Source organism: Hyperoodon ampullatus (assembly GCF_949752795.1).
Source record: "Hyperoodon ampullatus genome assembly, chromosome: 12".
Taxonomy (NCBI): domain Eukaryota; kingdom Metazoa; phylum Chordata; class Mammalia; order Artiodactyla; family Ziphiidae; genus Hyperoodon; species Hyperoodon ampullatus.
Genome location: NC_136925.1, coordinates 62,747,340 through 62,771,703, shown reverse-complemented (window position 1 = coordinate 62,771,703; position 24,364 = coordinate 62,747,340). Strand labels below are relative to the sequence as shown.

Here is a 24,364-nt window from a genome sequence, read left to right as displayed (position 1 = left end):
ACTGACTTTGGACTTAAGCAGAAGTTGATTCACTTTGGACTTAGTTGGAAGTTGGTTCTGATCCCAACTGAGCCACTTTCTAAATATGTGACATGCGGCAATTTACTTGTTTCATCAGGTATTCTGTTGAGAACAGTACCTACTTGACAGATTTAGTTCTGAGAACAAAATAAAAACTATATACCAAAAGAGGCTGGAGCCATGCCCAGAAGCTCAATGCATGATAGCTTTATCCCTTCCATATGGGTCGGTTTTTGTTTTAGGAAACATTCTCATCACGCACATATTTAAATTATGCGAACTCAACTATACACACTTGGCAAGAGAGAGCTAGAGAGAGAGAATTTAAGCTGATAGTTTTGCCCACAAGCCCTCTCGGTGAGCATGTGCCTTAGAACAAGCATGAGATGGAAGGTGTCCACCTGCTCAACTCTGGGTCACCTTTCCCCCATGCCCTCCCCCCTCTGCACTCAGGATGACTCAAGAGCATTTGGGACTCTGCTCTGTCTTTAGAGTCTAACTTAAGATATTTTAGAATCTTAAGGGACTTCCTAGCAGTCCAGTGGTTAAGACTCTCTGCTTCCACTGCACGGGGCACGGGTTCGATCCCTGATTGGGGAACTAAGATCCCATGTGCTGCACGGCCAAAAAAAAAAAAAAGATATTTTAGAATCTTAAGATTTTATAGAGTCAGAATTAAGAGGATGGGCGTTGGGGGTCAGAGCTGGGTTCATGCATTAACTGGGTGACCTTGGAAATGACTTACCCTTAGTCACCTCATCTGTCCAGTGGATTCAATTAGACAACCTGCCCACGGGTCTTTGTAATTATTAAATACGATTACACGTGTGAGGTGCTTAGCAACTGCCGTAAGGTGGTTATTATGACTATTATTGCTGGTCCCTTCTTGCTCTGGCCTGCCCATGCCCCAGTGGCTCGTTTAGAATTGTAGACCACAGTCCAAGAGTCCCCTCTCCTTTTTTTTTTTTTTTTTTTTTGTGGTACACGGGCCTCTCACTGCTGTGGCCTCTCCCATTGCGGAGCACAGGCTCCGGACGCGCAGGCTCAGCGGCCATGGCTCACGGGCCCAGCCGCTCCGCGGCATGTGGGACCTTCCCGGACCGGGGCACGAACCCGTGTCCCCTGCATCGGCAGGCGGACTCGCAACCACTGCACCACCAGGGAAGCCCTCCCCTCTCCTTTTCCTAAACACCCTCCTGTTCCTCCTCTCTCAGAACTTCTTCCAGGCCTCCTGAATTCTCCGGATGTTTTTTTATCTCCCAGTGACCCATCTGTTTCTGTTCTGCCCTCTTGGCCTGAGACATTGATTTGCTTGATAAAGATGTTTCTGGCAAAAATTACTTATTTTAAAACCAGTATTTGATGAAATGTAGGTACCTCCTATTGTGCCAGTTCAGTCTCCATCAAAATAAAATAAAAGCTTACATTTGTTATAGGAATCATAATGTCTGAGAACTGGGAAAGACCTAAGAGATCATCTAGTCCATTAGTTTCCAAAATCTGTGTTTAGTAAAGAACCTTTTTTTAAATATGAATCCTTAAGCAGAGCCCTGATATATGACTGAAAGAACATATTTGTTTCAGGAAAAACAGGGTTGGAACCTGTGTTCTAGAATCACAGAATCCTACTCACCCCATCCAAGGCAGCCCCAAGAAATAGGTGAACCTTAAACTTCTGAGGCACGCAGTTTACAAATTATGAATCTGGTCCTTTATTTTATAGATATGAAAACTAAGACTCATAAATGACCTTCCAAATAGGAGGACAATAAAAACGAAGGGCTCAGAACCCAGAACTGTTGGGCCTGGTGCTTCCTCCAGTTTCACACCCCTGAGATACTCCTTTCAGAGCCCAGGAGGCCCTTTCCTCGCCGACCCCCTGCATGGGTTACACTGAGCATTGGGAGGCACCGTGGTCCCACGACCAGCCTCTTACAAAGCATAATTTTGCTACTCACTGAAACGAGACACTTGACAAATAATCTTGCTGTCTTTCAATAGGTGTGTCCGTGTGTGCACGTTTTTAGAAGCATTAATCGTCTCCTTTCCCCTCTCGTGACATGCAGAGTATCTTAGGAGCATCTCCCTGCCAGTGCCTGTCCTGGTGGAGGACACGAGCAGTAGCAGTGAGTACGGCTCAGTTTCTCCAGACACGGAGTTAAAGGTGGATCCCTTCTCTTTCAAAACAAGAGCCAAGTCCTGCGGAGAAAAAGATGCCAAAGGAGTACGGACGCTCTTTCTGGGGTAAAGACCTGGCTTGTTTTGGGTGAGAGAAGTATGTTGTGTGTCATTTTGTGAAGAAAATTATGATTTGTGCTGTCTGAATTATTACAGCATCCCTGACGAAAATTTTGAAGACCACAGTGCTCCACCTTCTCCTGAAGAAAAAGATTCCGGATTCTTTATGCTGAGGAAGGACAGTGAGAGACGGGCCACGCTTCACAGGATCCTGACGGAAGACCAAGACAAAGTTGTGAGAAACTTAATGGAATCTTTGGCTCAGGTAAAACCCCTCATGGAGACTTCATTTCCCCTATTTTAACAGTGTCGTAACCACTTGGAACTGTCACACGTGATGTGAAGACATGAGGAAGCTGCTGCTCTCCTGATGATAAAACAAACCAGGGATAGGCAGATCCCTAACACAGAAACTGCGTTTTTGAACATCAGCTATTTTTAAGTCAGAAGCAAAATTTTCATGTTGATGAAGTTCCAGCTGGTCCCTACAAGACTTTTCACCCTTCATTCATTTGTTTATTCATTCAATCAATAAACATGCACTGAGCCATGTGAACTGCTAATTTTGATATTAGCATGAGGGTACCTGCCATTGGCTCCTCTGAGCATTTGGGAAACATCACAAATTCAACAGAGACCCCTGTGCTTGGAGGGCTACAATTAGATGGAAGGTGATGGGCAATAATAAGTAAACTATCTAGCGTGCTAGGAGGCCATTCGTGCTATGAAAAAACAAAGCTGGTCAGTCAAACTCGTTTTCCCTGGTGTATTTGTTTGCTAAGTTGCCGTAACAAAATACCTTAGACCCAGTAGCTTAAACAACAGAAATTTCTCTCTCACGATTCTGGAAACTGGAATTTTAAAAGCAAGGTGTTGGCAGGTTTGGTTTCTCCTGAGGCCTCTTTCCTCGGCTTGCCGATGGCCACTTTCTTGCTGTGTCCTCACCTGCCCTCTTTTCTCTGTGTGCCCCTGGTGTCTCTTCCTCTTCTTCTAAGAACACTAATCCTATTGGATTTGGGCCTCACCCTTATGATCTCACTTAACCGTAATCACCTCCTAAAGACCCTGTCTCCAAATACGGTCACATTAGGGGTTAAGGCTTAAAAACGTGAATTGGGGGGTGGGGGGAATGGCACTGTTTCATCCATAATACCTGGGAAAATGTATTCCCTGGGATTCTGTTTACAGAAATGAGGAAGAATCCCCTCCGAACTCTGCCCCAGTGGAAATAGAGTTTCCCCCACCTCCAAGCTGTAGGTGATGCCTCCTGTGCCTGGAGCAGAAGCTCAGGCCCCCTGTGGGTGTAAACCTCCCAGACATGCTTGGCCCAGACATGATGCTTGCATCCTCTTTCAGTTCTGTTGGCGTCAGGGACTTGTGTACCTGCTTTAGCACCTGTGGCCACCACCTGTCCCTCTGTGATCACTGTGGATGACACATAACTTCTTCCCTCCCTTCTGTCCTAGGAAAATAGCTGCAAAAAAGGATGGAGCTGGAGGGATGGGGTCAAGTTTTAGTCTCAGTCTAGCAGTTTACCTGTTCTCAGCTTTTATTGGGATGTAAATGGAGCCAGGCTCTCTCTTTCTCAGCTCTTGCTCTATAGCCCCTGCTTGTCTTTGTCTCAAGAACCCCACTAAGTTTCTCTGCTGATTTCATCGCCTTAGGAATTCTGAATGTTCACATCTTTAGATCCCATAGGAGGAGCTGAAAGGCCATGTGTGTGTCAGCAGGGTCTCTGGGTACAGGGAGAACTGAAATTTTCAGGTTCTGGGAAAACTCTGACTTGGGTCCTTAAAGGAAGCTGCCTGCAGTGAGCAGGGACCCTGAGGCCCAGAAAGCAGGTGCTCTGGGGTGCAGGGCAGCCAGGCCTCTGAGTTGGAGGTAGAGTGAGTGCTGAGGATGCCATGCAAGAATCTGGAGATGTGGAGGAGATAGCAGCAGTGTGGAACCTTTAGCTGTCGCTGTTTCCTTTCTGTCTGTTCACTGTGGTCATTCAAGGACTGAGAATCGGATGACGTAAGATAAGAAGGGGAATCAAGTTTAGACAGAAGGAACAACTGGGCAGTCATTGGAGGTCATTCATTCAACAAATACTTACTGAGCATCTACTAGATGCCAGGCACTGTTCTATGTGCTGGGGACACTATAGTGAGCAAAATAGAAAAAAAATCTGCATCCCATTGAAGCTGACATTCTAGTGGAGGAAGAAAAGCAATAAAAACACAGTAAACATGTAGTTGAATATATAGTAACAAATACAGTTAAATATATAGTTATATGTTGCCACATACTGTGTGTTACATATATGTTTCTCTATATGGTAGATATATAGTAATACTGGCAAACACTTTCTATGGGCCAGATATGGTTCTTAGTATTTCCTGTGTCTCTACTCACTTAATCCTCTTGACAGTAGTCCTACAGCACTAGTTTTATTATTATCCTCATTTTGCAGATGAGGACACAGAGGCACAGAGGTGTTGAGTAACTGACCGAGGCCATGCAGACCTAAGTGATGGAGTCGGGATTTGAACACAGTCAGCCTGGCTCCAGGGTCTGTGCTGTCAAGTACCACACTGCTCTCCCCACTGCTACACCAGAGGGTGACAAGTGCTGGGAGAAACATAAACCAGGGGAGGGGACAGGGCTTGGGTTGGGGGAGGGAATCACCAGCAGCCACTGTGGAATGAAGGCTTCTGTTTTAGGTCAGAAACACAGAACGCAGGGATTGCTTAAATCTCGTAATCATCCCCCAATGAGTGTGCTTTTCTAATACAGAAAGTATCTGCTTGTTTGGGGGTTTTCTTTGTCTCCCTGCTGGACTGTAGGTCCATCAGGGCAGGGACTGCCTTGGTTAGTATTGTTGTCCCAGCCCTCAGCAAAGAACCTGGCAGGTTCCATGACCATGCTGAAATTCTTAAATTTGGAGTTGATTAATCCTATTCAAGTGTTTGTGACTTCCTAGTTTTTTAAGCTTGAATGTTCTCTATAAAAGGAGAAAGGGGGGCTTCCCTGGTGGCGCAGTGGTTGAGAGTCCGCCTGCCGATGCAGGGGACACGGGTTCGTGCCCCGGTCCGGGAAGATCCCACATGCCGCAGAGCAGCTGGGCCCGTGAGCCATGGCCACTGAGCCTGCGCATCTGGAGCCTGTGCTCTGCAATGGGAGAGGCCACAACAGTGAGAGGCCCACGTACCGCAAAAAAAAAAAAAAAAAGAGAAAGAAAAGAAAAACTTAAAAGCGACTGTCAGAGGACATGCCTCAGTGCACCAACATGAAGTGACCAGTGGGGACCAGAAGTGATTCTGGGGTCAGAATCACTTAGTAAATCCAGAATCGTCAAGGGATAGACAGGGTGCTTCTGACTGTACTGCTGGGGACTCTATGAACCCTTTCCTGTGGCATCCCGTGGTGATCTTGTGATAGAGCAGGTCCTGCCCCAAGGTTACTGCTGGTTCATCCAGCTGATTGGGGCAATAGAAGGTAATGATTAGGAGCTTGGGTTCAGCCTAAACTTGACTTTGAGGCCTGGTTCCACCACATAAAGGCTATGTGACTTGAGCAAGTTACTGAACCTCTCTGAGGCTGAATTTCCTAATCCATAAAATAGAAGAAACAATGGTATTAACCTCATAGGGTTGCTATAAGGAGTAACTATGATCATGAATCACTGAGATAATAATAGAACGTATTCCACAAATGTTAACTATTATTGTTATTATTATCATTATCAAGCAGGCTAATAACAGTTATCTAGTATCTTTAATTTTCTTCTACTACCAGATGGAAATAAGTCTTTTCATTGTATTAAATATTTCTATTAATAGATACATCTTTACATTTAAACCTACCCTTTAGAACAAGACTAAAAGGTAGATGTTGGTCAGGTCCTCAAAGCGGCCCATGAAAGCCCTTTCAATCTGTAACATCCTTCTGAAGTCCACTCACCATTTTTAAGGAAGTTTAAGGAATAAAGAAGAGAGAGCCCCTTTGCAGGAGAATCTGTGATGGTCCTCTGAGTGCTCAGGAAAGGCACACTGTCAGATGTTACTTTCTGATACTGAATCAGTCTCACCCGGTACCTAAGATGCTTGTTCATGAAGGCACGTTGATGAGTGCACACGGGGAGGCAAGAGTGAAAACAGAAATAACCATTAGGTACGTGATGAAACATCCCAGACAGAAGAACATTTTCCAAGGTAGACAGCATTCCTTTGTAGGGCAGTGGCATCAAAGACCAGAAGCAGCATGTTTTTCTGTTGTGAAAACAAAGCTAATGTCCAAAAAATGATTGCTATTTAAACTGCTGGCAAACACATAACTGATTTTTCACTAAGATAAGCTTCCAATTTCTGAATAACTCACATTTTTCTTCTTGAACATATTTTCATGTTACTGTGGTATTGCCTATGCATCTTTACTTTGGTTGTAATTTAGTTCGTGGTAAGAAAAGAAACAAAGTTTATAATTGTTCCCAGTCTGATTTTAAAATATTCCCTTAATGACAGTTTTCAAGCTTTTTAATATAAACTTTTCTCATCAAAACATAAACATGAGAGGGAGCTCCCAAATGAAAATATATTGAGAGAAAGAATTTGATGGGACATTTCTCTTTTATTTTAATAGACTCCTAGAAATTGTAATTTTCACAGCCCAGCTGAGGAATTTAACTTTAAAGATGCAATAACAAAATGTGCAATATGAGATAGAAATGAGCATAATAAAAATCCAGTTGTTTCTTAAAGTTTAATGAGGATAAATAACATCCTACTATGTTTCCTTTAAGGAAGTAATGTTCCTTGCTCAAAGTAAAAAAAAGTTCAGCTTGAGGGAGGGAATTTGTTTAAATATTGTATTTAATTTTTAATATGTGAAGTCATCCATTTGGTCCATTCTTATAACTAATGCCTTATCGGTGGGTAAGGAAAGGTTTCCCGGATGGAGTCTGAAGCGAGCCCCTTTTGACTGCAAGGAATTGACGTGCTTTAAGGGCAGTTGAAGGACTGGGAACATGTAGGCAGACACACGTAGCAATGAGGGAAGTGACCTCTTCAGGTTAATTTCTACCACGGTGCCTAGCTGAGCCTCACACAGGCTGAAACTAGAGTGTGATTCCAAGGGCCTTCAAGTCCCAGGAGTCTGTACATCTCTCCTCTGGCTCGGTTGCTATTGGCCCGCTTGGTGTGCCATTGCTGTTTCCATCCACTTCTCTCCCTACTGATCATCATTCTCAACTCAGTTGTTTCTGCTTCCTTCCTTCCTTATAACTGGATGTACTCTTGCCCCTATTTTATTATATTTTTTTAAAGTTTTTTTGATGTGGACCATTTTTAAAGTCTTTATTGAATTTGTTACAATATTGCTTCTATTTTATGTTTTGGTTTTTTGGCCATGAGGCATGTGGGATCTTAGCTCCCCGACCAGGGATTGAACCTGCACCCCCTGCATTGGAAGGCGAAGTCCTAACCACTGGACTGCCAGGGAAGTCCCATTGCCCCTATTTTATGACTTATCTCTCACTGGACCGCCAGGGAAGTCCCATGCCCCTATTTTATGACTTATCTCTCTGGGCTGACTTTGAGCCTGAGATCCCATGGCTGAATCTCTCTTTAGCTCCCAGTTAAAATTTCTGAGAGTGGAATCTTATGGCCCCAGCCTGTCCCTGTTTGGGCAGAGCTTTGTCTATCTGACTATAACATGACTGTTAGACAATGTATGGGGCAGGTGCCTTTCCTCCCAAAGTCTGATTATTTCTCTTTTTTTGCCGGGGAAGGAGCCATATAGTTCAAATATGGTCTTTCCCCTTAGCAGGGGGGCATTTCTAAGCCCAGTTCTTCTTGGCAGTGGCTGTGGGATGGCAGACCCATGGCTGATACATCCAGCACAGATACATCTGATCGACAGACAGATTATTGGTTATTATTCACAGGGGGCCGAAGAACCTAAACTAAAGTGGGAGCACATCACAACCCTCGTCGCAAGCCTCGGAGAATTTGTGAGGTCCACTGACCGGAAGATCATAGCCACCACCCTGTCCAAGCTGAAGCTGGAGCTGGACTTTGACAGCCATGGCATTAGTCAAGTTCAGGTGGTGCTCTTCAGTTTTCAAGATGCTGTAAGTATATTTTGTCCATGTTTTCCCGCAGACTCCAGCCAAAATTAGTCGGAAAAATAGGATAAAAACATAAGTTGTTATCTTTTCTTTCTTTAATAATTTTGTTCAATTCTGTTCTCTTTGGATCATAAATAAGTATGAGATGGTTGCCTGTCCATGTGCCTCAAAGCACCAGATTTGTTGTTTGGTGTGTAATCTTGTATCTCCCCAGATTAGATACACATAAAATTGAACACCATGGAAAATAACAAAACTCACAAACATCTCCCATGGCTGCACTTTGTTCTTATGAAATCATGTAGTCAGTCACTTTTATTTTGATGATTTTAGCAACAGAGCACACTTTAGTCCTGCACTTTCTAATTCTGTATGAGACATGCCATCTAGTGGTCATTGAGAAAAATGTAACCGTACAGACAGGAATGATCGGTAATTTTTTTCCGCCCTGCTGTGGTTTCCATGCAGAACATTTTAAACATACTTGTTTAATAAATATTCACTATTTCCTAGCCAGCAATATACTTCAGAGCACAAGACATCACTGGATGAAAATTAATTCACAGGATCTGGTGAGAGATTGCTGAGGATTCCTCTCTCTCATATTGAGTTGCTATGCAACACAAACTTGAAGCCAGTTTTCCAGAAGCCTGATTCAAACCATATGTGATATTCTTGAATGAGACTTATTTGTGGAACTGTGTACCAAAAAAAGCCTGAGGTCCTTCCCGGAAGGCCCTTACGAGGTGTGGGAGACTGAAATAAGAGAGTTCTTAAGTGGCGGGGGTGGGGGGCGGATGGTGGTGGGGTGAATTGGGAGATTGGGATTGACATGTATACACTAATATGTATAAAACAGATAACTAATAAGAACCTGCTGTATACAAAATAAATAAAATAAAATTTAAAAGAGAGAGAGAGAGAGAGAGAGAGTTCTTGACAGTGCCTGTCATGTGAATAGGGAAGCACTTTGCATAATTTTATTTAAATTCCCCAAACTGACTCACTCCTAATGTGTTTATTGCTCCTACATAGGCGATGTCTTGACAATTGCATTTGGTGCATCAAATGATCCCTGATTTAAAACCAAATTGTAATCCTTCAGTGGCCACTTGTGCTCTCAGGAACTCTGTGTTAGCCGCTCAGTCTTGTGCTGTACTGTGGGCAGGGCAACGCTCCTGACTCGATTGGGGTCATGGAAAATGAGAGCAAAGCCTATCACTAATATTAAATGCTAAAGGCACACTCACTCTGTAGCTAGCGAGCCCCAGCCATCTGCAAACCAAATGAAATAATTTAGTGACTTTTTACTTGCCTACACACTTGGCTTCCAGCCTAGAGATTGGAAGGCAAATAGGCGAGTAGAATTCAGATTGAGAGTGGGTAAATTGTAATCCTGGGCCACAGGCCAGGTCTCTCTCTCTCTCTTTCTCTCTCTCTCTCTCTCTCACACACACACACACACACACACACGCCCCGTTCTTCCTCACTCACTGTCCAGGATGGGAATGAACCCAAAGAATGGGCCGGATATAATATACTGTTTAATGAAGGACTATGAGAAGCTGGTCATGGTGATAGAGGACCCCTCTTCCATTTACTATTTGTGACCCTTGAGAGAAATATTCTTAGTTACTAAATGTTATACCCGCATTTGTCAAATAAACAGGCAAGTCCTTTATGAAAGTACCAGGACAAAAATCAGTCTGAAAGGACTTCCTAGAACAGGTGGGAACCTAGCAATGGTTCACTTCCTTAGGAGCAACTACTCTGAGGAATTCCTCAGATAGACTGCCGTCTAAACTGGGGGATTTTGATGAAGATGGACCAAGGGCAGGAATAAGCAGCTGGAGCTCCAGCTTTTGGTGTGAGATTACAGCTAGGTCCCCTTCTCCCCAGCTTCTTCTTAGATCTCGAGTCAGAGCCCTGTTGGGAAAATAGCCTCTTTTCTTAGATGCCCATGTCAACCAGACATTAGTGGAGTTAACTCAAATTTTAGATAAGCCTGTCTTAACCTTATGATAAAAGTTATTTTTAAAAAGGTAATGTGGGGACTTCCATGGTGGTCCAGCAGTTAACACTCCATACTCTCAATGCAGGGGGCCCAGGTTTGATCCCTGGTCAGGGAACTAGATCCCACATGCATGCCACAACTAAGAACCCACATGCCGCAACTAAAGATCCCACATGTTGCAACTAAAGATCCCAGTGCAGCCAAATAAATAAATATATTTTTTAAATAAATAAAAATTAAAAGGTAACATGCATGGCTTATACATACAATGGAATATTATTCACCCTTATAAAGGAAGGAAGTTCTGACATACTACACTAAGTGAAATAAGCCAGACACAAAAATACTGTATGATTTCACTTATGTGAGATACCTAGAATAGTCAAATTCATAGACAGGAAGTGGAATGGTGGTTGTCGGGCTGGATGGAGAGGGCAAGCGGAAATTGTTGTTTAATGGGTGTACAGTTTCAGTTTTGCAAGGTGAAAAGAGTTCTGGAGATGGAAGGTGGTGATGCTTGCACAACAATGTGAATGTACTTAAGCCATTGAACTGTACATTTAACAATGGTTAAGATGGTAAATTTTATGTTATGTGTATTTTACCATAATTTTTAAAAAGAAAAAGAAAAGTAATGCATATATCTACTTCAGTGTCTACTTAAATATGTGAAATATTACTAGTCACTAAAAAAAGATAGCCTGACAACAAAGGTTTTTAATGTGAACAACTTTTCTGGAATAGTTTGGCAGATTATTCCCCCGTTTAAAAAGATATAAGCAACACACCATTGTAAAGCAATTATACTCCAATAAAGATGTTAAAAAAAAAGATATAAGGAAGCGTGGGAAGGAAAACAAGGCATGCACTGTGGCACATCTGTGGGTAGCATGTATGTGCTCATATTCCCCCCTTACTGGTGTTTCCAAGTCACCAGAGTATGCTGCAGCATTTGATTGTGTTAAACAGCATTTATAACGTTTAAGAATAGCAATTATGGGCTTCCCTGGTGGCGCAGTGGTTGAGAGTCCGCCTGCCGATGCAGGGGACACGGGTTCGTGTCCCGGTCCGGGAAGGTCCCACATGCCACGGAGCAGCTGGGCCCGTGAGCCATGGCCGCTGAGCCTGCGCATCCGGAGCCTGTGCTCCGCAACGGGACAGGCCACAACAGTGAGAGCCCCGCGTACCACAAAAAAAAAAAAAAAAAAAAAAGAATAGCAATTACTTTTATTTAAATCCCCTTGGACTCTTTTTTTCCTCCTTTGCCGCTTCCACCATCCAATCTGCTGACATCGTGAAAGGCGGGAAGCTACAGGTTCTGAGTCCCAAAGAGGCAACATTCCCATTTAACCAGATTGCCTTTCATTTAAGTGGTGTATCTCACTTGCTTACATGAGGATCACCAAACTTCATTTTGAAGTGGCAATTTTGCATTTGTTTTCCACTGACATAAAGAAATTATCCACCATTCAAGGTAAAGAAACCTTTTAGTTATTTTTGTTGATGGAATGACGTCCAGATGTGTGCATCAGCTAGGTTATTTGCAACTAAATATTAAAGTAGACCAAATGTCACTCTCTTCCTCCAGGTCAATAAAGTTCTTCGGAATCATAATATCAAGCCACACTGGATGTTTGCCTTAGACAGTATCATCCGAAAGGCGGTGCAGACAGCCATTACCATTCTGGTTCCAGGTCAGAAATACTTAATTACTTGGCAAATATTTAGTGTTTGATATTTTCAATTATTGTTCATTATCATTTATGGTGTCTCCTCACTGTTTTTAAGACCAGGTTAACCTTTTTTTTTTAATCTTTCAACGCCACCAAATAATATTTATCTAGTGCATATAGTCTGAGCAATGGTACACCCAGCAAAACATTTACTATGAGTGAGGAAGACTTGCTTCCTTGTCTTTAAAGAGCATAGTTGGATATGAAGACAAAGAGACAACTATACAGGTGACCCAACTACATATGCATTTCAATATACAGATATCTGTGCCCACAAAACATATTCCCATGTCATCCTTTACCAGTGGTTCCCACACCTGCCAGTGCATTGAGTGATGTAATGAACTGCGTGATGTAAGGAGCTCTTTAAATTACAGCTTTCAGAGCTCCGTCCCAGACTGGGTGAGAATCTGCTGGGGATACAGCCCAGGAATCTGATTTTCATCCAGCTTCCAGGTCATTTTGATTCACAGCCCGGTTTAGAAATCACTGGGCTAGACAGGTCCCAGCTGTGTTTGCAGTGAGATACAAAAGGGGTAGTGTTCATGAAACCAGGTTTTATGGAGTAAGGGAGAGATGTATTCATATTCTAAGACAATCTTCCAAAGTGTTTTGATAGTGTACCCATTAATAAAAATTTTAAGCAGATCTCTTCCACCGTACGTGTGTGTGTGTTGTGTGGATGTGGATAGAGAAATAGATTGATTTAGATATACGAATTAGAAACATGTTCTATTGTACTAATTTTACATGTATTGTAAAGTGTTCTAAAATAGAAATCTAAAAATATAAGTAGGGGGCTTCCCTGGTGGCGCAGTGGTTGAGAGTCCGCCTGCCGATGCAGGGGACATGGGTTCGTGTCCCGGTCCGGGAAGATCCCACATGCCGCAGAGCAGCTGGGCCCGTGAGCCATGGCCGCTGAGCCTGCGCATCCGGAGCCTGTGCTCTGCAATGGGAGAGGCCGCAACAGTGAGAGGCCCGCGTACCGCAAAAAAATAAAAAATAAAGTATGAAACATTTTAAATTTTATGTTATTTATAAATGGTACCACAAACTTTTAAGTTATCATCAACCCTTCTGAGTTGTGGAATTCCCTCTCTTCTCTCAGAGTACCTTGTTTGGTTTGAGAGTGAGGAATTAACTTATTTCTTTCTTATGAAAGGAAGGAATGGAAGAAGTTTTAACGTCCCTGAACTTGCTCGTCCTCTAAAGAGCGCACCTGCACCCCTCGTCCCTCCTGCCACCTACCTTTGCATTCTTGTACCTTTACCTTCTTCGGGTCTTGGGTTACAGCATGCCTCTGCAGAGAGTCCTGACCGACCCCGAAGTCTACAGTAGGCTCCGCCATCCCTCTCTCTCCCTGGAAATGGTTTTACCCCATTGGTGACACTTGCACCAATCAGAAACTGCTTTTATTTTCTTGTCTAATAGCTGTTTCCCTCATCAGAGGGTCTGTTTTATTTTATTCTGTGCTAAGCACACTGTCCATCATGGTGCCTGGAAAATAATAGACTCCTGGTAAATATTGGTTGAAACAATAAGTAAATGAGTTTCACCTGGTTATAACAAATTAGTGTGAAAATTTTTGCAGAACTTCGAAAAAAATCCTAGAGAGACTTTGAAATGCATGACTAGCGGTTGGATGTGAACCTGAGGAATCTAAAGCTGTTGGAAACCTACTGTAATGCTCTAAGGAAGTCAGCACATACTTACATTTAGATGGTTGATCACTGGAATAAGCTTGGATGTGGGAAATGTACCAAAGAGGGGTTATAAACCCAAAAGATACAAGAGGTGAGAGAGATTAGGTGTGTGTCAGTAAAAGCGATAGGTATAGGCCATGAGTTATATCCAGTAGTAACCTAAATTAAGAGTGCTCAAATGAGGAGAGGAGGGATTATACTTTGAAATAATTTAACTAGCATATAAATAATCTGTTAATCTAATTTTTGTTAAAAAAAATCCTTTTAAAATGGATTACCTAAATACAATGGATTGTATCCTGGAATAGGAAAAAGAACATCAGTGAAAAACTGGCATAATTTGAAAGTAGTCAGTAGTTTAGTTAATACAGTTGGTACTGCACTGATGTTAATTTCTTAGTTTTGACAGAGGTACCACAGTTACATAAGATGTACTGGGGGAACTGGGTGGAAGGTACACGGGAGTTCTCTGTATTATCTTTGCAGTGTTTCTGTAAATCTAAAATTCTTCCAAAATATAAAGTTTATAAAGCACACTGATTATCACACTGTAGGTGAAACACTGTTAAGTTTAGAGAGAGTGACAGGGACAGTGCAGCAAGGCATGTCTCCTCGCATGGGTGTCCCCGTGGTGGGCACTGCTTCAACCCAGCCATGTGCAGAGCAAGGCACGTTCTTTATGCAAAGGGTTTGCTAAGGAAAGTTATTTGTCCTTCCACTGTGAATTGGCTTCTTTGAGGCCACTAGGGGTCTCTGATGACAACTGAAATGACTGTTTGGAAGCATTTTAAAAAGTGGACCAAAAAAAAAAAAAGGGATTCCCTGGCAGTCCAGTGGTTAGGACTCCACACTTCCACTGCAGGGTGCACGGGTTCAATCCCTGGTCGGGGAACAAAGATCCTGCAAGCCATGTGGTGCAGCCAAAAAAATAGTAATAATTTTTAAAATAAAATAAAAAGTGGAAATTTTAGAGAATTACATTAAGAAAGTATTTTTTCATATTCCTCTTGGGATAGGGGAAGACAATGTTCAGTGTACACCAACATATAAATGATGAAATATATGAACAAGAGGAATTGATTTCAAGCATTTGACAATTCCATCAAATTTCCAAATGTCCCTAAAGATTTTGTTATACAACTAAGATTCAGAGAAACACTAAAAATGTCTCTCTTTATAGTCCCCTGATAAAAATTCCTTTTAGATGACAAAATACTACAATTTACCTACCAAATTTTAAAAAACATGCCAAAGAAACCAACAGATTCAAAAGTATACCATCATAAATACATACATTTCCTAGATGTGTTTGCTGAGAGAACCCAGATCTTGGTTTCTAAACACCATTCTCTAATAAAAGGAATCAGAGCTCCTTGGAGAAATGGTTGATTTCCAGGCCTAGGGCAGGGGAAATACAAGATGAACTTGGAACATACTGTGATGGCAGAAAGTAATGAAGTGCCCCCAAGGGATGGAAGCTTATTCAAAGGACACTGGAGACAGCTTGAAGGAGTTGCCCAAAGTCTAAGCCAGAACAAATTAAGCAAAAATTAAAATAAAAGAATAATAGTATTGGATTATAGCCCATAGAATAAACTAAATATCCATGAGTCCATACTGATATAAGTAATTAAATAAATAACTATATGGAAGAGAAGGGCCAGCTCTTTTTTTTTTTTTTTTTTGCGGTACGCGGGCCTCTCACTGTTGTGGCCTCTCCCATTGCAGAGCACAGGCTCCGGACGCGCAGGCTCAGCGGCCATGGCTCACGGGCCCAGCCACTCCATGGCATGTGGGATCTTCCCGGACCGGGGCACGAACCCGTGTCCCCTGCATCGACAGGTGGACTCTCAACCACTGCGCCACCAGGGAAGCCCACCAGCTCTTCTTTTTTAGTAGAATTCCAATTAATAAATGTAGAAGGAATGAGGGAAATAGAAAATCACCATTAGGCAAACATTACAGTAATAATTATTGCAAGCAAGAACAATCAATGGCTGCTAAGATCAGTAGACAAAAGTGTGCTGAGAAACAGGATATTTGAATGGTCTTGGGGAATCTCCCCACAAGATATCTACTAATTACAAAGAGAAAACCGTGACACCCCCTTTATCAAAAGATCAAGGTAAGCATCACTCGTAATAAGACACATCAGCATTATGTACCTCTTGATATGATGCACTGAGAAGGGCACAACATCACCTTTGTGGTATTCTTGTCAAAAATGCAGAGCCACAACTTCATCATGTCAAGACATAAGTGAACTAAAAATGAGACACAGTACAAAAAAAACTGACCCGCACTCCTCAAAAATAAGGAGATCATGGGGGATAAAGAAATACTAGGGTTAGGACTTCCCTGGTGGCACAGTGATTAAGAATCCACCTGCCAATGCAGGGGACAGGAGTTCGAGCCCTGGTCCGGGAAGATCCCACATGCCGCGGAGAAACTAAGCCTGTGCGCCACGACTACTGAGCCTAGGCTCTGGAGCCCCCGTGCCACAACTACTGAGCCCACGTACCACAACTACTGAAGCCTGTGCACTTAGAGCCCGTGCTCTGCGGCAGGAGAAGCCACTGCACTGAGAAGCTTGCGCACCACAATGAAGAGTAACCCTGCTCGCTGCAACTAGAGAAAGCCTGCACGCAGCAACGAAGACCCAACACGGCCAAAAATAAATAAATAAATTTATTAAAAAGAATAAAAGAAAGAAAAAAATGCTAGGGTACTGTCACAGATTGGCAGAGACTAAGAAACATGACAACTAATGCAGTGTGGGATCCCCTATCAGAAAAAGAACATTCTGGGGAAAACCAGTGCAATTCAAATAAGGTCTATAGATTAGTTAATACTATTGTATCCATGTTAACTTCCTGGTTTTGTTAATAGTGCCAAAGTTGTGTAAGATGTTAAGTTTAGGGCAAGCTGCTAAAGGATATACAGGAACTCTCTGTACTGTGTTTGCAACTTTTCTGTTATCCTAAAACTATTTCACAATGAAAAGTAAAAAAAAAAGTGTTCAATCTTCTTTCTTCTGAAAAAGAGCACACAGAACAGAGAGTACAGTGCAAGCCCCTTAGGAGTTTTTTTTCTCAGGCTATTTTCCCACTTGTCATCAAGGATCAGCCTGTGGATTACTGGCAACATTAAGTATCTGTTGTTACTTCTCAAGTACAGTCTGGCTGTGGGTGACCAGATGGAGAAATGCTGAGCGTGAGATCGTGTTGGCAGTGCTAAGGTAGAGAGAATCAACAATGTAGGCACACTTCTCATAGAAACTCTAATTGTTTAGACTGCTAGAGCACTTGGTATTACTACCAGTTATGAAGCTGAATCGGTCATGTGCCCCATGTCGACATTAATGTAAAATGACCAGCATTGTAAACTATATGCAGTGCTTGATGCAAGGATCATACATCGTTCTGACAGGTATTGTGATCCTAATTGGCATCAGAAATACCTTGTGTTAAAGAAGCTTGGTCTAGTTATTTTCCTCTGGGGAATTAACCGGTTGGGGTGGAGTGGGAGGGTAGGGAGATGGGAATAATATCGTTGTTTACTCCTGTCTTGCTGTTTTGGAAACATGCACCTGCTCTAATTTCCCACACATGGGCTTAAATGCCATCCACTCATTCCAGGGTCCCCTGGGTCCCTGCCTTTCTCCTGACACTTGGCTGACACATGTTATCTTTGTACATACGCTCTTATGACTCTTCTGTATATTTGCCCTAGTTCTCCTTTAGGTTGTTATCTCTTTGAGAACAAAGACCAGATGCTCTATCTCATTTGCATGTTTTACAATGTCTATTCGATGATGTGTCCTCGGGGAGCCACCATTGAAAGACCAAAATAACAAAGTATTGCATTCACTTACAATTTTTTTTTTAATAAATTTATTTATTTGGCTGCATTGGGTCTTCGTTGCTGCACGTGTGCTTTCTCTAGTTGTGGCGAGCAGGGACTACTCTTCGTTGCGGTGTGTGGCCTTCTCATTGCGGTGGCTTCTGCAGAGCACGGGCTCTAGGCGCGCAGGCTTCAGTACTTGTGGCCCACGGGCTCAGTAGTTGTGGCTTGCAGGCTCTAGAGCCCAGGCTCAGTAGTTGTGGCACACAGGCTTAGTTGCCTGTGGCACGTGGGATCTTCCCAGACCAGGAACTGAACCTGTGTCCCTTGCATTGGCAGGCGGATTCTTAACCACTGCACCACCAAGAAAGTCCCTACAATTTTCTACTTTTTTCTAATTACTGAGAAAAATTTTTAGTCACTTGCACATAAGTAAAATGATAATATATGATAATTTAAAGTGTACAGAGTTAGGGGAATGTAAGGGAACATTTAAATGTAATAATAAATATCAGAAATTTTCCTCCCCCCAAAGTGAGATTATATTCAGCAGCATGATGAACCTTTTAAATTGTTTTTAAAATTTCAGTTTAGAGACCATGAGAAAAAATTTAGAAAATTTAAAAGGCCTACTGTTGCTCTAATTTAATATAGAATTGAACTCTCTTAAATTATTTTTAAAGTAAGATTTTTTTCACTGTTTTGTTCCCTTATAAATACAAATAATACTAGTAGGATAACTTCCATTCTGCCAACATTTTTTGAGAGACTAATATGTCTTAGCCCCTATACCAGGTGCCAGGCTTACAAAACTTAAACACCTGATTTTGAGTCACACCTACTATAGATGATCTAGGAAATAGAATTTTGGAAGGAGAAAGGAGATAATGCAAAAAAAAAGCAGTGTAGAGGTGGAGTTTGGTTAACCTTAAGAGATAAAGGGTGAAGATGTGGAGAAATTAGAACCTTTGTGCACTATTGGTGAGGCTGTAAAATGGTGCAGCCACTATGGAAAACAGTATAGTGGCTCCTCAAGAAATTAAAACTAGAACTACCATATGTTCCAGCAATTCCTCTTCTGGGTATATATTCAGAAGAATTGAAAGCAGGATCTCAAAGAGACATTTGCACACCCAAGTCCATAGCAGCATTATTCACAATAGCCAAGAGGTAGAAGCAACACAAGTGTCCAATGATAGATGAATGGATAAACAAATGTGGTATATCCATACAATGGAATATTACTCAGCCTTGAAAAGGAAGGAAATTCTGACACATGTTACAACATGGATAAACCTTAAAGACATATGCTAAGTGAAATAAGCCAGTCACAAAAAGACAAATACTGCATGATTCCACTTTCATGAGGTATCAACAGCAGTCAAATTCATAGACACAGAAAGTAGAAAGGTTGTTGCTGAGGACAGGAGGGAGGGGAGAATGCAGAACTGTTGAATGAGTATAGAGTTTCAGTTTTGCAAGATGACGAAGTTCTGGAGATTAGTTGAAAAATAATGTGAACATACTTAACACTACTAAACTGTACCCTTAGAAATGGTTAAAATGGTACATTTTATGTCATGCATTGTTTCACCATGATAAAAAAAAAATTGAAAATAAACAAAGATTGGTAAAGGAAGTCAGGGCTACATAAACCTGGCCCTGAAAAGGGCACTCTGGTTTTGTTATGAGCAAAAGATGAGTCCTTGTTTAGATTGTTGAATTTGAAGTGCTGCCTGCACAGGAATATTTAGAGATATTGGATGTAACAGAATCAGGGCTAGATTGTCATCCACACATCACATGTACTTACTCTTCATAGATTTTAATGAGCTCATCCATGGAGAGTTAAGTAGAAACATAAAACTGAAGAATGGAATTCAGGTTCCAGCTTTTAAGGGGCAGGTCGTAGACAAAAAGGCTCTGACGAAGAGAAGCAGCAGCCAAAGATTTAAAGGAGAATACCATGCACAGGTCAGTAAGGCAAAGAAAGAAAAGTTACCTGGAGGATTTGGCGATGGGTAGGCCCTTTGGTTGCCATACGGCTATATTGGAGTAGTGGGAGGGGTCTTGCATCACTCCCACTTAAGAGCCCTCCCCCAGCACAGGGGCTCTTAACCTGTGGTTCACAGACCCTTGGAACAGGCTGCAGGGAGTCAGTGAGCCCTCAGGAAATCCAGGGAAAATGCTGTATGAATGTGCTTCTCTTCTGGGGAGAATCTCCATTGGCTTTCATCAGATTCTCGGTGGGTTCTGTGATCTAATGAAAGTTCCAGGTGCCCCACAATGAGACATCACCTCAGACCTGTCGGAATGGCTGTCATTAAAAAGAACACACATATATTAAAAAAAAAATTTTTTTTAAAAAAGGGCTTCCCTGGTGGCGCAGTGGTTGAGAATCTGCCTGCCGATGCAGGGGACACGGGTTCATGCCCCAGTCCGGGAAGATTCCCACATGCCGTGGAGCAACTAGGTCCGTGAGCCACAGCTACTGAGCCGGCGCATCTGGAGCTTGTGCTCCGCAACAAGAGAGGCCGTGACAGTGAGAGGTCCGTGGACCGCGATGAAGAGTGGCCCCCGCTTGCCGCAACTAGAGAAAGCCCACGCACAGAAACAAAGACCCAACACAGCCAAAAATTTTAAAAAATTAAAAAATAAAAAATTTTAAAAAGAACACAAATAACAAATGTTGGTGAGGAGGTGGAGAAAAGGGAACCCTCCTACACTGTTGGTGGGAATGTAAATGGGTGCAGCCACTGTGGAGAACAGTATGGAGGTTTCTCAAAAAACTAAAAACAGACCTACCATATGACCCAGTAATTCCACTCCTGGGGATATATCCAAAAGAAACAAAAGCAGTAATTTGAAAAGATACATGTATCCCAATGTTCATAGCAGCGTTATTTACAACTGCCAAGGTATCAACAGATGAATGGCTAAAGAAGATGTGCGTGTGTGTGTGTGTGTGTGTGTGTGTGTGTGTGTGTGTGTATAATACTAGTCAGCCATACAAAAGAATGAAAATTTGCCCTTTGCAGCAACGTGGATGGACTTGGAGGGCATTATGCTAAGGGAAATAAGTCAGACAGAGAAAGACAAATACAAAATTTCCACAAATATGATTATCACTTTTATGTGGAATCTAAAAAAGATAACAAACTAGTGAATAAAACAACAAGGAAGCAGACACTGATACAGAGAACAAACAAGTATTTACCAGTGGGGAGAGGGAAGGGGGGAGGGGAAATACGAGTGTAGAGGGAAACTAAGGGTTATTATGGATCATATAAAATCATGTGTGTGAAACTGTTGCAAGTTGTAAAGGACTATAGAATGTAAAGAATCTTTCATTCAAAAAAAAAGTTCCATGTGTCATAGCATATGGAACCAAGACCCAGTATTTCTGCTATCCTGATTTCACCTAAATTATGAATGTAATTCCTTTTGGGGGGCCATTTTGAGAACCTAATCACAATTTATAATAGTTTTTCCCATGGGAAGGTATCATCCCAGTTCTGAAATGACATGCAGATGAACTCGTGTCATACAGTGTTTTTAAGCTGGAGACTTGTAACTTTTACGCTTTAGATTTCAATGGTTAGTCAACAGGTTAGGGTAGGACACACACCAAAAATTAACCCAATAGTCAAAAGCAGATAGTCTTCTAGAGTGAATATAAGCATTGTGTTGCATTTTCAGTACACGTCCCCCCCTTACATTTTGAATGTTACAAGCAAAAAGCGTTCTGTGTTCTTACTTTTGTTTATACAATCTCTCTATATCTCAATGTCCTCATTTCTAAGTGAGTTAATAGTTGCCAGATATTATATAATTGAAAATATGAATTTTAATTGTGTAAACAAATTTTTATATTCTTAACAGGTTTTTACATAATTGCTTTCTGATTTTAACATATTTCCCACGTACCTTATGCACAGTGTCGAAGTTTCTCTTCTGTTTGAATTAGATCATTCTGAGTTTATACATCTTGTGAATTTTGCAAATTCACTGGAAAAACAAATCTGAAGTAATGCGCAGAAATCCATCATCACTTTTGGAAAAGCAGTTGGGAATACATCTCTTACTGATAGCAGGGGAGATGACATTCATGTCTTAAGAAATTAAGGCAATCATTCTTATTTCATTAACAGTGTTGTTGATCATATGCTTAACAGAACTGAGGCCACATTTTAGCCTTGCATCTGAGAGTGATACCGCCGATCAAGAAGACTTGGATGCAGAAGATGACCATGAAGAACAGCCTTCAAATCAAACTGTCCGAAGACATCATGTGGTCCTTGAAGATGCTGTGGCCACCTCAGGGGTGAGCACACTCAGTTCTACTCTATCCCACGACTCCCAGAGTGCTCACCGATCGCTGAATGTACAGCTTGGAAGGATGAAAATAGAAACAAATAGGTAAGTCCTATTCTGACATGGGTGGGTTTCTTTTTTCTTACTTTTATATAAGTGCATGTGTTTGGGGTCTACTTTAAAGATTGGTCTGCAGAGGGCTTCCCTGGTGGCGCAGTGGTTGAGAGTCCGCCTGCCGGTGCAGGGGACACGGGTTCGTGCCCCGGTCCGGGAAGATCCCACATGCCGCGGAGCGGCTGGGCCCATGAGCCATGGCCGCTGAGCCTGCGTGTCCGGAGTCTGTGCTCCGCAACGGGAGAGGCCACAACAGTGAGAGGCCCGCGTACCGAAAAAAAAAGAAAAAAAAAAAAAAGATTGGTCTGCAGAATATACAAAATACTATTCCGTTATCCCATTCATATAAACTTGATTTAATGCTTTATTCATTAAAACGAGAGATTTATTAGTCTCTTTAGTCAAATACGTTTTCTGCTTCTACCAGTTCAGTCCTTCAGCAGCTCTTCTTTGGTCACTGCTTTATCTCCAAGTGCACTGAGATTTTCAGAGTAACTTAGTTGTAACCTCATAGACTCTCTGGGATGCAGACTCAGAGCAGCGTGTACCATCCAACAGATAGCTGAGAGACAGGCAGAGAGTTTGTGTTCTTGAGAGCCTGTGATTTGGAATATCAGGTTCTTTCAGGAGAGGAAGAGCTCTATTCTGGAGGAGATAAAATTAATGGTTCTAAAGCTTTTCATTTTAGAATCTTGAAAGGATGATCTGTTGACCACATTTGTGATTCTACTTTATTTTTAATATGCTGTGTCATATCTGGAGTTTAATTTTTCTTTGAGAATTTGATAACACAGAACCCACATGATCAGGTCATTAAGTGAACAGTAAATATTTCCTGTTCTTCACAGATGTTGGCACAGTTCAAGGTCTGAATCTTTATGATTTATAGCTTCCTGTGCTGGTTACAGTTGACATGTGGGCAACTGACTTTATGACTTTGGGTTTTGACAGGGAAAACTTTTTTTTTTTTGAGTGAATCAATAAATGTTGTTCAAATATTTAACAACCTTAGTTGAAAATCTGAGTTGTTCACCAGGGAGATAAAACCATTTTATTTTTAGTCTTAAGTTCAGGTTTTTGATAAGTTTGAATACCAAGCTGGTATGAGTAGTACAGACCTCATCCTGTATTTAGAAACATGAATTTTAGTTGCATGATTAAGTAAATCCATACATATCTTCTATGATTTACATACAGAAATCTTTCTGAATAAAGGGAAAGTGGCTTTCGGACTTCCTTATCCCAGTCTTGTTCTCTGAAACCCAGCTCTTTACTTCACATCTCTGTTACTTAGTGGAAAAGAACGGAAGCCTTTTCTAATACTTCATCTAAATCTTCGTGTCCCTCTTTTCCTGCTCTTCTCAAGTAATAGTCCCATTAGGATGCTCGATCCATTATAGTAGCCGTCGACTTCAGTCACTTCTCTTCAGTTTACTGTCTGTTGCTCAGTCCTGGAGTTGTTTTTTCATACCCTTCTCTGATCCTCGGAGGAGGAAAGTGCACTCATAACTGTTTGGGTCCAGCCACCCAACCCTGCCCTGCCCATGCCTTCCAGACAATAGAGCTACTTTATTTACCAGCGAGCTGGTGCATTTGCTCCCCCGGCCCCTGAACCTTCTGTCTACGTATCCTGGCTTATGTCACTAGAACGTGTCTCTCCTGAGTGCGGTCTTTTCCTTCTCTCCTCAGTCCATTTGCATTACCCTGACTTACACCCCGTCCCCGCCATCTGTCCACCATGCTCGATCCATCTGTAGTCCCTGAGGGCTGCCTTTCTCCGCCTGCTTTCTTCAGGTCTTCACATCTCTTTTCTGAGGGTCTTGAGCTAGCTGAGGGCGTGCTTCCCACGTCTGCCCACAAGACTGACCACATTTCTTTACTACATTAGTAAAGAATGTAGTAAAGAAATGTGTTGTTAGAAAGAAAAGTGTTGTGAACACTTCTTACAAGGGCCCACTCAATGTTTTTTCTCTGTGTATTTACACATGTATCTGTGAAATCTATATGGTTGTTGGCCTCCTTTTTTCTTTTTCTAGTAGGACCTCCCACAGCTCCTCCATCACCCCCAGAAAAGTGAGACCAGGTACAACATTCCCTTCACTTAGGATTTAAAGAAAGGGCAGCTGCTTCTGTCCAAGTGCTGAGCAGGGGCTGTTCATGTCTATATTGGTCCTTGTAGTTTTCAGTGGAATATATTCCTTGCTATATAGATGTACATATATTGAAAAATAAATTGAGGAAATGTTAGTGTGTTTTTAGGAAAGCTTGTAAACCC

The 24,364-nt window shown here is 42.0% G+C and overlaps 1 protein-coding gene across 1 annotated transcript in view; it reads left to right on the top strand.

The window, feature by feature from the left end:
* The window catches only part of MAP3K5 (mitogen-activated protein kinase kinase kinase 5), a gene marked incomplete at its 5' end in the record, with an annotated part of 225,813 nt that overhangs the window by 194,807 nt on the left and 6,642 nt on the right, over positions 1-24,364 (top strand). Inside the window, 5 exons of the mRNA XM_079716111.1 lie at positions 2,088-2,265; positions 2,356-2,524; positions 8,186-8,371; positions 11,971-12,076; positions 21,837-22,080. Coding sequence (XP_079572237.1) covers positions 2,088-2,265; positions 2,356-2,524; positions 8,186-8,371; positions 11,971-12,076; positions 21,837-22,080 — 883 coding nt within the window. The remainder of the gene's footprint in view (positions 1-2,087; positions 2,266-2,355; positions 2,525-8,185; positions 8,372-11,970; positions 12,077-21,836; positions 22,081-24,364) is intronic.